Source organism: Triticum aestivum, chromosome 2B (assembly GCF_018294505.1).
Source record: "Triticum aestivum cultivar Chinese Spring chromosome 2B, IWGSC CS RefSeq v2.1, whole genome shotgun sequence".
Lineage (NCBI taxonomy): Eukaryota > Viridiplantae > Streptophyta > Magnoliopsida > Poales > Poaceae > Triticum > Triticum aestivum.
Genome location: NC_057798.1, coordinates 552,878,458 through 552,891,160, shown reverse-complemented (window position 1 = coordinate 552,891,160; position 12,703 = coordinate 552,878,458). Strand labels below are relative to the sequence as shown.

Genomic DNA, 12,703 nt, shown 5'->3' with positions numbered 1-12,703 from the left:
AGGCATGGGAATGATTCAGGTGAGGATTTCAGGCTCTGAATTTCCGGTGAAGCGCACTGCTCTGAATTCTGAATCCTGTATACTCTGCCCTCCTCTGTTTATTCGGTCCCCATTTCGGCAGTTCAGATCTACACTGGAGTATTTATGTTCAGTGATTTTACCAGTGACCATGGTGAAATTTCTTCGGTTAAACTCAATGAACGACCCAGGAGTCTAGCACCCAAAGGGTGATATGTATGAATTATCTGAATTTTAAGTTTGTTAATCCATTTTCCTCTGCATTCAAACTTCCCAGGTGTGCATTTCCCTGCTTGAACAAGAAAACAACACACCTACGGCATGTAAATCAAAACCACAGTTCTGAAGTACGTACAATCATGGTCACAGTTTCTGAAGTGCAAGTGCAGGCGCTACTGTGCATGCCGGGTGTGCTGTTCGGCAGCTTCTGAGTAATATGACCGGAAATTGGACATAGAAAACGAGCACCTCCTCGTCTGATTGGCAACTGGAACTGGGAAGGCGTGGAATGATCAGGTGAGATTTTCAGGCCCTGGTTTTTTTCTGGTGAAGTGCGCACTGCTCTGAATTCTGAATCATGCATCATCTGCCTCCTCTGTTTATTCGGTCCCCATGTCGACAGTTCAGATCTACACTGGAGTATTTATGTTCAGTGTTTTTTTACCAGTGACTATGGTGATTTTTTTTTTTGAGGGGTACTATGGTGAAACTTGTTCGGTTAAACTCGATGAACGAGCCAGCAAAGTAAAACATGAATAACTCCCTACTATCACCCAAATTCACAAGCTACTGACAAAGCAAAAGGTTCACAAGCTACAACGAATTCTTGGATCAATCATTCCAGCAGAAACCACTGTCTTACAAGTTCCTAGCCACTAAGCTCTGCTAAACAATCTGGAGTAGCAAACAGAAAATAAACAATCTCTCTTAATTAACACCCAAATTACTCTGAAGTCTCAACTAAACCAAGGAAGAAGGACCCATCAAAAACTTTTGACCACCAGCTCCAGGCACGTAGGGAGAGACCAATAACAAATTAAGCACCAAATATGTAGCTATATATATGTAGGTCGGCACACGCACAGATGAACTAGTCCTACTGGCTGGCTAGCTACGTACGTAGAGGTAGACGTAGTGGCTAGCTAGCTAGTTCCTGGTGTTGTCCATGGCGAGGATGGTGCTGAGGTTCATGGGGCTGATGTGGTCGGTGGTGCCGTGCATGAAGTTGGCGACGATGATCCGGTTGGCCCGCTCCGTGGGGTGGAAGGCGTCCCAGTAGGCGTACACGTCCCTGTTGGCGCACACGTTGGACGCCGGCGTGCACAGCCCGATCCCGTTGTACGGGCCCTGCCCGCAGCACGCGATCTTGGCCGTCGCGAACCCTGCGATCATGCATGCATCGTTAATTTTCTTTCTTTCACAGATCTGCATGCCAGCATGAAAGAGTTTTGCTTGATGGAGACGAGACCATACCGTACTGCTGCGGGTTGAACATGAAGTCGAAGCTGACCCTGTTGGTGTTGGCGGCGATGAAGACGTCGTCGTGGCCGACCTCGCCGTTGAGCTCCGTCAGCATCCGCTCCAGCTGCGGGTTGAAGAGGTCGGCGGCGCGCGTGAGGTCCGGCGCGCAGGACCCGTCGAGGCTGTGGAGGGCCAGCTCCGCCGGCACGCACCCGATCATCCCCGTCCCCGTCACGATCACGCGCCGGGCGCCCAGCTCGTACAGCCGCTGCATTTCATTCCATTTCCACACAGTCAGTCAGTCAGCCTTCGGTGTAAGACAAGACAAGCATGCATGATGCATGGCCCCCCAACCCAAGCCTCTACCCACGCCCTACACGTAGCTGCAACGAAGCATGCATGCATGGATAGGAGTAGGAGTACACACGAAGACGAAGGTGCATGCACGATCGAGCGCCACAGTTGTTGCATGTGGGAGGAGTAAATACATCGTGACAACCTCTCGATGGGTGGTACAACAGTAAAAAAAACAGTACTAAAACGCGAGCCTGCTGCTCTTTTACTGCGGAGAGAGACGCATGACAGATGCGTATGGCGTGGTGCGCGCGTGTGTACCGTGCACTCGTCTGCTGTCCACCGGTTGGCCTATATTGATTGCATGGGCAGAGTGGTTGGTGGCAACATCCAACATGCATGCATTGCATCCAGACGATCCCACGATGCCGAGACAGACATACTACTCCAGCCCTCCCTCGAGTTTTCTCGGTTGGGAAACTCGGCAGTGCCAAATGTTTAGGCGGCCTATTGTCACTGCAGCCGAGTATGAATGAATCATAAATGTCAAGGTGCGCCAATGCAAAGAGATCTGGTACGAACCGGCCTTCATTTGCTTTCAATGGAGGAGTACTACTCTGTAGCTCCAAGAAATGTAAATATTGCGGTACTTTGGAGATACTATGGGTGGAACATTTCCTATCGCTGTTTAACAGTGTTGTTTAAGTGTTTTCATAGATCTTACGTTGATGATGCCTAATCTCTAGCTGCATTATGAAGTGTAAGTACGAATGACAGTGAAAATGAACTACGTTTGTGAGTGTTCTTACTAGCAGTACTGGTGTGCTCAAGTGCAAGCTTAACTGTATACTACTATGTTTGGATTCAGCCTCCACAGTGAACATGTCTCAGACAGTTACTGAAACTAGCTATCAACCATGAATAAAATCGTTTCTCGCTTCATGGGCTAACTCTTGCCAGAAACAGTGTGCTTCTGAATTCGGCGGGTAGAACACTACAGGCCGTGTCACTTTATTGCTTGCTGAACGTACTACCCAAAAATGACTCCACTACAAACAAATGTTCACCGGTGCTACGGCCCATTTCCCTCACCATCATATCAGGCAGGCAGGCCACCATCATATCAGGCAGGCAGGCGGGCAGCCTACAGACTCATCTCTTTCCACTACTGTTCTAGCCAGCGTGCAGCAAGCATTTCGTTTCCCTGTCTAATTTTGGGAATTTTAGGCCTACCACTCTTGTACACCATACTGACAAAATAGAAGACAAAAAACGTCCTGACAATTTTTCACCTTGAATGCTAACCATGTTTTACAAATGCGAGTATGTTTTGGAGCAGAAATTATGTATGTTTGGAAATTGATTAGTGGTAAGTAAGAGAAAAGGTTAATAATTACCGCGAGGACTTTCTTGTACTCGGAGATGATGAAGGGGACGTAGTCGTGGATCTCGAACTGCTGGGACCTGGCGGAGAAGGGCACCAGGTAGTAGTTGTTGACGAAGTCGTTGCCGCCGAGCGTGATGAGCACCAGCGACTGGCTCACGCGCTCCCTCGCCGCGTCCTCACCGATGTACGCCGCCAGCCTCCGCTGGTAGGCCTGGAAGTTCTGCAGCTGCTGCGCGATCCTGATGATGTTCACCTGCACGCACACGCACAGAATTGTCATCTCCGTTGCATTATTATAGATACGTATACGTGATTCAAGCGTGCGTGCGTGTGTGCGCGTGGAGCTTACGAATTGCACGCCTGTGTCGTTGAGGATGCCGACGCCGGCGGACGCGAAGTTGGCGCCGACGAGCAGGTTCTCGCCTCGCATGTAGGGGCTCAGGTAGGGCAGCGCGGGCTCTGCCCCGAGGTACTCGCCTGATCAGCATGTGTCATTGTCAAGAATTACTCCCTCGACAGATTAACAAAAGAGAGAGGCATGTTATAATTAGCTGAGCTAGATGAGAGGAGGCACGCCGGAGACGTACTGATGATGTCGGGGATGTTGAGCCCGTTGGAGAACCTCCCCGTGGGCATGTGCGTGGGGAAGTCGATGCCGTAGGGCGGCGCGTCGGCGCGCGCCGTCGTCATGAGGTAGTTGTTGTTGCCGTTGTCGACGAGGGAGTCGCCAAAGACGAAGAAGGCGCGCGCCGCGGACGCCGTCGGCGCCGAGGCCCCCAGGAGGAGGAGCAGCGCCCCGACGACGACGAGGGCCGGAGAGCAAGCGTCCATGGCGGACCTGGGCGCGACGACTCGTGCCGCACGGGTGGTAGCTACGGAACTGACGAGCTCCAGTGGGTGGCTGCGACTTGGCAAGGCGCGCACGTCGTGGACACGAAAGGTGGCGAGCGCCCTCTGCCTCCTCTTATAGAGGCCAGATGCCAGACTGAACTCTCACTAGCTGTCTCGCAACCGCAACCTCACTCAGGGCGCCGAGTTAAGGAGGCCGGACGGCAGTGGGTTAGTGGGTTAGCGGGCGGGAGACAGCTAGCTTGGCTGGCTAACTAGGACCACCCGAAACGGATCGCGTTAAATGAGGCGAAAGCGGGTCGATGGATGGCTCGGTGGTTGGGGGCGCTAAATGCGGCGCCTTGGCGTGCGACGCCGGCCACTTGGCTCTCGCTCTCCGCCGTCGGCTCTCCTGCCTCGGATCACGTGCCGGCCCTGCGCGCGATGGGGGCGCTAGCTGCCTATTATTGCCCGGAGGCTACAGACAGATCGGCTCATCTGATCGACCTGAGAGCCGGCACGGCGCTGGAATGGAAGGCCTCGTCGTCGCAGTCTTTCAGAAAATTCAGACGGCGCAGGCCCGGCCGGGGTGTCAACCTCGTTGTTTTTCTTTTCTTTTCTCGTTTCTCCAACTCATGACTCATGAGTACCTAGTCTAGTGTAGCTGGAAAAACATTTGCACCCATGCACGTATCATACGATGATGTTCATGTGATGAGAGTGACATCGGATTCTGTTTGGAGAGACTCGATCGGGCTCTTGCCAGTTTAATTGTCTCATGACGATCTATGTGTGCTCCAGTGCACTTGTTATTACTTCTAAACGGGGATATGGAGCACGAACAGCTTAATCCCAGTACTGCCGGCAAGAAAACGAATTGTACTACTACTAAGTATGAGTGCTCCCAATTAAACCGATGTTAGGATATCTTCAACGCGCATCACCAAAACACCTGCAACTGTCTGGATTAGGTTGTCTCTATACACTTTTAGCCATCCAAAGCGGATCATCAAATTAGGCCTGACCGGTCCAGATGTTCGGAATCCCATAGACCGACCCTAAATCAGGGGAGCTCCGGGGAGTCCGGACATCCACCACGACATACTTCAACTCTCCAGACCCACGTCAAAAGCCCACCCGAAGCCCCGCTATTTTCAGAAATCCCGTCCTCCTCTGCCCGTCTTGGCCTACGCAACCACCACACTTGTCGTATCCGGCCACCACCCAGGTACCTCCGCCCCTGCCGGCGACATCCATGGCAGACACTGTGCACAACAACTATTGATATTTGGCACACATGTGCCAGATTGCTAAAAGTGCCACACCACTCTTCTCCCTTCGATCCCACCTCCTCCCGAGCGACCGCCCTCCTTCTTTTCAGGTCTGTAGTTTAAAATAGGCAAAAAGAAAGGCATTGAAGGGGAATCAAACCCAGACCCTCCCACACGAAACTAAGCTGCAACATCCAGTTGCGCTAGCCCACTTAACTAATTACATACAACTTACATACTAATTGTATCTTCCTGTGACGAGAATAAACAAAATAAGCAGTGATTAGTAACTGAAAATCCAAACCGGCAGCCTCATTTCTACGAGTTTTGGAACAATGCCCCCCCCCCGCGCTCCGGTCATTGTTACCATGGTGTTTGTACGTAAGTACTCAAATCTGCGGTGAGTAAATTATCACGTTATTTAGGCAGAAGTTATCGCGTGTTCATAAAAAAATCACTTGGGCAAATTTACTATGGTGTTTCGTACCAAAGTTACCATGTTTGCGGTATGTAAATCATCATGCTAGGTACATAGAAGGTATTGTGTCTATGTTTTCAACAATTTTTTCAACCCCAGATTAGAAAGTTACCATGATGTTCATACACAAGTTATCAGATCTGCATGAGTAAACTATCATACTATTTACACAAAGGTTATCAGGGATATGTTTTTATCAACTTTTTCCTGGGTCAAAAATTACCATGGCGTTTGTACGAATATTATCACGATCGTGGTTTGTATATTACTGTGTTATTTATACACAATTTATCGTTGTATGTTTCAACATCTTTTTCTCCGAGTCAAAAGTTAACACGGTGTTTGTACATAACTTATCAAGTTTGCGGTGCGTGAATTACCGTTATATTTACATAGAATTAATGGGGATTATTTTCTCAATAATTTTTCACCTAGTCAAACTTTTTCCTTATTTGGTCAATGTTACCGAGGTATTTACATCCAGGTTATCAAATATGCAGTTTGTATATTACCATGCTATTTACAATTTATCTAGGGTATGTTTTTGAACAACTCTTTCCCCTGATCAAAGTTACCGAGGTGTGTATGTAAGTTATTATTAGGTCTACGGTTCATATATTATCATGCTACTTACACTGAAGTTACCGGAGGTATGTTTTAACAAACTTGTTTCTCCGCAGACGAAAAGTTACCGCGGTGTTTGTACATAAGTTATCACGTCTGTTGTCTGCACATTACCATGCTATTTGCACTGAAGTTACCAGAGGGTATGTTCTTCAACAACTGCTTTCTTCGGGGTTAAAAAGTTATCGTGGTGTTTGTACATAAATTATCACTTCAGTTGTGTGCATATTACCATGCTATTTGCACAGAAGTTAGTGGGGTGTATGTTTTCCAACAACTTTTCTCCCGAATAAAAGAAGTTACCGTGATATTTATACGTAGGTTACCATGTTATTTACACACACGTTATCGGGAGTACGTTTTAAACAAAAAAAATCTAGCTCAAACTATCACTGTGTTTGTATGTAAGTTATCAGGTTTTCGTGTATATATTACCGTGTTATTAACACGAGATTTACTGGGATAAATAGTTCAGAGAAAAAATGCTTTAGAACTAGCAATATCCTAAACAATGTGCAACAAAAGAGATGGAAGTTCAAAATAAAATGTCGTTGCGTTCTTGTTCTCTGTCGGCAGTAGCAAAAAATCCACAATCTAAAACAAATGTAGGCCTACATGGAACATCAAGACGTGCCGGAGTGTCCCAGCTTGAGTACCTGCTTCATGGGAGATAGGTTCAAATGAGGTTCAGAAGAATGTTGAGATTCTGATGCAAGAAAAAAAAGCAGTTCTAAGCGGGGTAGTAGCTTTTTTGCATCAACTGTGAAGTGCATAAGTGGGCAATGTCCAAAATTCACATGAGAGAGAGTAAGAGAGATGGTGATGGATATATAGCAGCAACCTGCATCGGTTGACGAGGACGTCCACATCAACGTGCGTCTGTCAGCGGCACTTGAACTTTTATCCCGATTTTCCTTCTGAAACTGCAACCTACTAGTACAAGCCAGCAGTGCTCTTCTTCTCCGCCGATGAGGGGCAAACCCTGGTTGATGTCTCCCAGTTGACATGTCCAAAAAACAATCCAGTAGCAGGTGTGTGTAGTGTTGGAACGAACCACCCGATGGACCGGAGTGAATGCAGATCGAGCGACCAAATTTAGTTGGTGTGGAACCTACAACTAGGCTGTCAAACCAGTAGTACACGTATGTGTGTGTTGTGATATGAAAACATCCTCCCGGAGATTGAGACAGGTCGAGCTCAAACATGTCAACCGAGAAGAAGCATGTTTCAGTTCATAGGATGAGCTCAACCCTCTCTCAATTAACATGTTAAACACAGGGGAAAATCCAGGGCGATGATGCAGAAGCCGAGCTCCCTGAGGTTGGGAAGGTGGCGGAGCACGGGATGGCGACTATGTTCGGGAGCGTCCAGGCGCTGAGGAAGAAGTGGGTGAGGCACGTAGCAGAAGAGCATGACCGTCAGTGCACGTTGGAGAACAAGAGAGGGCGGCGATGGGAGTCCTCAACGGAGAAGCACTTGGGCAGGCTGCGTTGGTGAAGAGTGGAGGCTGTGCACGCCTGCGCAGTCGCCGGAGTTGAGGAACCGGGTGGGGTGGGGCTGGAAGCTCTGCCGACGGCGTCAGCCCCTGGTCATCCACTTCCTAGGAGCAAGCGATGCTGGTGCGGGGGTCGGCGAAGCTTGGGAGGGGCGGCGCGAGGCAGGCGGTGGCGGTGTGCAGTGGTGTGACGGTGGTGGCCGATAGAGAGCCGGCGGCGTGCGTGAGGTAGTGCAGCGGCGGCGTGAGGTATATGATGTAAGGTCGGGAGGTTGAGGAAGGGCCCCGCTTTTCTGAGGTGCGGGGACGACCCCGTCCTGCGGGACGAGGATGCGAACGAGCTTCACCGGACGAAGAAAAAAGGTGCCGTGCGATGCGGATCGAACGCCGAAGGAACCGTGTGGCAGTTTTGCAAGCGGGCACAGGGTTGCCAAATACATATTTCGTTCATTCCAATGTCATAGTGAAATTTCTTGACGTTCTTGTTTTTTTAACTTTGAAGCAAACATGATAGATTCCGATGAGGAGTCGAAAGCGGGGTCGGTGTATGGACTGGGAGACACACTATGGGTGGGCGCTAAATGGGGCACCTTGGTGTGCAACGCTGGCCACTTGGCTCCCACTCTCGAGCGTCGGCACCTGCCTCGAATCACGTGTCGGCCCTAACACCGCCTATTATTGCGAGGCTACAAACAAAGCGGCTTATGCTCATCTGATCGGTTTGAGATCGAACAGGCACAACGGCGGAATGGAGCTCTCCCCGAAGAGAAGGCCTCATCCTCATAGCCTTTCCGAAATTCGGATGACACACTTTAGTGAGGCCTGCATGCCCACTTGTCGTTGATACGTCCATTTTGCATCAGCCTTTTATATCAATATTTATTGCATTATGGGCTGTTATTACACATTATATCTCAATACTTATGGCTATTCTCCCTTATTTTACAAGGTTTACCATGAAGAGGAGGAATGCCGGCAGCTGGAATTCTGGCTGGAAAAGGAGCAAACGTTGGAAACCTATTCTGCACAACTCCAAAAGACCTGAGACTCCACGAAACAACTTTTCAGATTTAATAAGAATTTTTGGGCAAAATAAATAGGCCAGGGGGCCCACACCCTGTCCAGGAGACAGGGGGCGCGCCCCCTATCTCCTGGGCCCCATGGTGGGCTTCCGGCTGCCATCTTCTGCTATATGAAGGGTTTTCCCCTGGAAAAATCATGGGTAAGCTTACGGGACGAAATTCCGCCATCACGAGGCGGAACCTTGGCGGAATCAATCTAGGGCTCTGGCGGAGCTGTTCTGCCGGGGACACTTCCCTCCGGGAGGGGGAAATCATCACCAACGTCATCACCAACGATCCTCTCATCGGGAGGGGGTCAATCTCCATCAACATCTTCACCAGCATCATCTCCTCTCAAAACCCTAGTTCATCTCTTGTATCCAATCTTGTATCAAAACCACAAATTGGTACCTGTGGGTTGCTAGTAGTGTTGATTACTCCTTGTAGTTGATGCTATTTGGTTTACTTGGTGGAAGATCATATGTTCAGATCCTTTATGCATATTATTACCCCTTTGATTATGAACATGAATATGCTTTGTGAGTAGTTACGTTTGTTCCTGAGGACATGTGTGAAGTCTTGCTATCAGTAGTCATGTGAATTTGGTATTCGTTCGATATTTTGATGAGATGTATGTTGTCTCTCCTCTAGTGGTGTTATGTGAACGTCGACTACATGACACTTCACCATTATTTGGGTCTAGAGGAAGGCATAGGGAAGTAATAAGTAGATGATGGGTTGCTAGAGTGATAGAAGATTAAACCCTAGTTTATGCGTTGCTTCGTTAGGGGTTGATATGGACCCATATGTTTAATGTTGTGGTTAGGTTTACCTTAATACTCCTTTTTGTAGTTGCGGATGCTTGCAATAGGGGTTAATCATAAGTGGGATACTTGTCCATGTTAGGGCAGTACCCAAGTGTCGGTCCACCCACATATCAAATTATCAAAGTACCGAACGCGAATCTTATGAACGTGATGAAAACTAGCTTGACGATAATTCCCAATGTGTCCTCGGGAGCTCCTTCTTCATTATTAGAATTTGTCCAGGCTTATCCTTTGCTACATAAAGGATTGGGCCACCTTGCTGCACTTTATTTACTTTTTGCTCGTTACTATTTATTTTATCACAAAACTATCTATCACCTATAATTTCAGTGCTTGCAGAGAAAACCTTACTGAAAACCGTTTATCATTTCCTTCTGCTCCTCATTGGGTTTGACACTCTTACTTATCGAAAGGACTACGATAGATCCCCTATACTTGTGGGTCATCAGTCGTTTTTATTCTTTTGTTTCTCTCACTAGTAGAAAACATGGCATTTGTCCCGGTTCGTAAGGGCCTTTAGTCCCGGTTCTTGAACCGGGACTAATAGGTCGTTACTAATGCCTTCCCCTTTAGTCCCGGTTCTTACACGAACCGGGACAGATGGGCATCCACGTGGCCACTGCGGGCAGCCCAGGCAGGGGGGCCTTTGGTCCCGGTTGGTGACATAAACTGGGACCAAAAGGCTTCCACGCGTCAGCAGCTGGCTGGAGCTGAGGTTTTTCTTTTTTTGTAAAAAAAGTGGCTGGTTTAGGGGTTTTGGGGGTTAATTTTAGGTTGTTATTAGCTAGCTAATAGAGAGAAGTGTCCTCTCTTATATCTTCGTCCTTGGTTTACCAACTCTACTGCTATGTTCATTTCACCCGCTGATATATAATAACTCATGCATGCTCGCATCATACATCATCATATATAATAACAAGTCCTACTAATCATGCATCATCATACAACTTATACTCGTTATTAATAATAAGTCATACGATCATCATCCTCATAGTCATCGAACCCAACCCTACATAATTGTTCTTAGCACATGATCATCAGTATCAGGTAGGCCTAAACACCATTAAGGTAAAATAGCATAAAACAATATAGACCCTGACTCTCCATTATAAAGAATGGAGATCATCCTGTCTCCAATTCTTGCGCTTCACTTCCTTTTGCTTCCAAGAAGCTCCTTACGACTGTCCATACATTTTTTCCATTCTTTGATTGTCATGTCTTCACTTCTTTTAGAAATCCGGTATGGACAGTTGAGATTCGTAGGACGACCTGGTTGTGTGTTCAAAACATCAAGGCGACCGTGCGTATACATCAGATGAGGCACAAAATCATTCGGGATTATCTGTTGAAAACCATAGTAATAACTTCGTAGTTAGCAATGATGTATTAGTTTTAGAAGTATGCAAAAAGATGCACGGATATCGTAATAGTAAAAAATCTTACCAGAGTATCTCCATGATAGTTACCGTAGTTCAACACGTGCACTAGTGGAACGTATTGACCATAATGTTGAGGAGTTCGATTGTAGACATTGTAATTCTCAAGATTAGTACAAAATGCGATCAGATGATTTTTCTCCTTATAAGTTAATTCGGAGCCATCGGTGTAGTGGGTTTTGTCTACCATCTTCCGCACATTCTTTGAAGAATGAAAATAAGCTGTCAATGGAAATAAGCTGTCAACTATTTTGAAATAAACAATATAAATTACTTAATAACTATGTTAAGCTCACATGGGGGAAGAATTGGAGGTGTATTCACAAGGACCCAAATGTCCATATTGTCTTGCTCGATTGTAGGATCACCAAGATCCATGGTGACAAGCATACCCTCATCAAAACCATACATCTTGCAAAGTGCTTCCCAATTTTTACAACCAAAATGGGTTACACTCTCAGCATTGTACAGCTTTACTTTAAAATCCACACCATGATGGGTCCTTAGGAGAATTTTTTTGGTTTCCATACTTTCACGGTCTTTAAAACCCATCCTCTCCAAGACATAGCGTCTTGCATATCATGTGATAAGCTAGTCGAATTGGAAAAGATGAAAAATACACGTTAAAATAGTTGAAGTCGTGCTTAATTACGAAAAAACTATTGTCGTCGTTGCGTACCGTATGAACATCGAAGGTCTCCTCGAGCTTAATGCTGAAGCGCCGATCTTCGTCCAGCTCAATGAACCTGTCGCAGATACCTCGGTCATCGTGGCACCAGTCTCACTCCCCCGGGCGGTTTTCGTCGTCCGAGTATGACATTTCCGACCTTTGTTCATAATTCAAATATTAATCTTGTACAATTAAATATATGTGCTAAAAAACCTAAATTAGATCATTATTATTAATCATGGGTTGACTATCGGTGATGGTACGTAGTTCCTCCTTTCATTCCCGAGTGCATTATTACACCAAATTATCTAGCACACGGGAATGAAGGAGAAGCTACCCCCACGACGGCGTGGATGATGGAGGGGGCTCCTAGATTTCTGCATAATGCCCTACAATTTTAGCATTCAAAGTAGGAGTAATTTTTCAATATGAGCATTCAATAAGCAAAACCAAATCATAAAATAAAGTAGTATTCAAATTAGCATGCATTCAATTATAAGCAAAAGTACATCATCTCTTGTGTCCGTACATCGTCGAATATTATCACTAATACTCCTCGAATACTATCATACATATAACATCACTAATACAGCTAGAACCGTAGTGCCCGACGGGTATCGTCGCGGGCGGTGGACACCCAAAGATAAGGAACCATTACAAGATCATAGCTCCAGTGAGATCCCTGAATAACCTGCCAGGTATTGTCGAACCTGCCCTCCAATGCAACCATGTAGCGACGGACGTGCTCGTCCTCCTCGCTGACACGGTGACGTACCACCTCCTCGGTGTCCGGAAGCCTCGGCACCGTCACTGGCCCACGCGAGCGCCACCAAACAAGGACCAGGTCAACAAC

The 12,703-nt window shown here is 47.1% G+C and overlaps 1 protein-coding gene across 1 annotated transcript; it reads right to left on the bottom strand.

The window, feature by feature from the left end:
• Window positions 1–832: 832 nt before the first annotated feature.
• Window positions 833–4,156, bottom strand: LOC123045983 (GDSL esterase/lipase LTL1). Its single transcript, XM_044469248.1, has 5 exons — window positions 3,748–4,156; window positions 3,510–3,637; window positions 3,171–3,413; window positions 1,492–1,747; window positions 833–1,400 (listed from the first exon to the last, which is right to left on the bottom strand). The coding sequence occupies exons 1-5, from the start codon at window positions 3,989–3,991 to the stop codon at window positions 1,165–1,167; spliced, it is 1,107 nt and encodes a 368-aa protein (XP_044325183.1). The 5' UTR covers window positions 3,992–4,156; the 3' UTR covers window positions 833–1,164.
• Window positions 4,157–12,703: the final 8,547 nt, after the last annotated feature.

Coding starts and splice junctions, on each gene's coding strand:
- LOC123045983 (XM_044469248.1), bottom strand. CDS start 3,991: ATGGACGCTTGCTCTCCGGCCCTCGTCGTCGTCGGGGCGCTGCTCCTC. Junction 1,748..3,170: donor AGTACAAGAAAGTCCTCGCG/GTAATTATTAAC, acceptor AATGAAATGCAG/CGGCTGTACGAGCTGGGCGC. Junction 1,401..1,491: donor GTTCAACCCGCAGCAGTACG/GTATGGTCTCGT, acceptor GCATGATCGCAG/GGTTCGCGACGGCCAAGATC.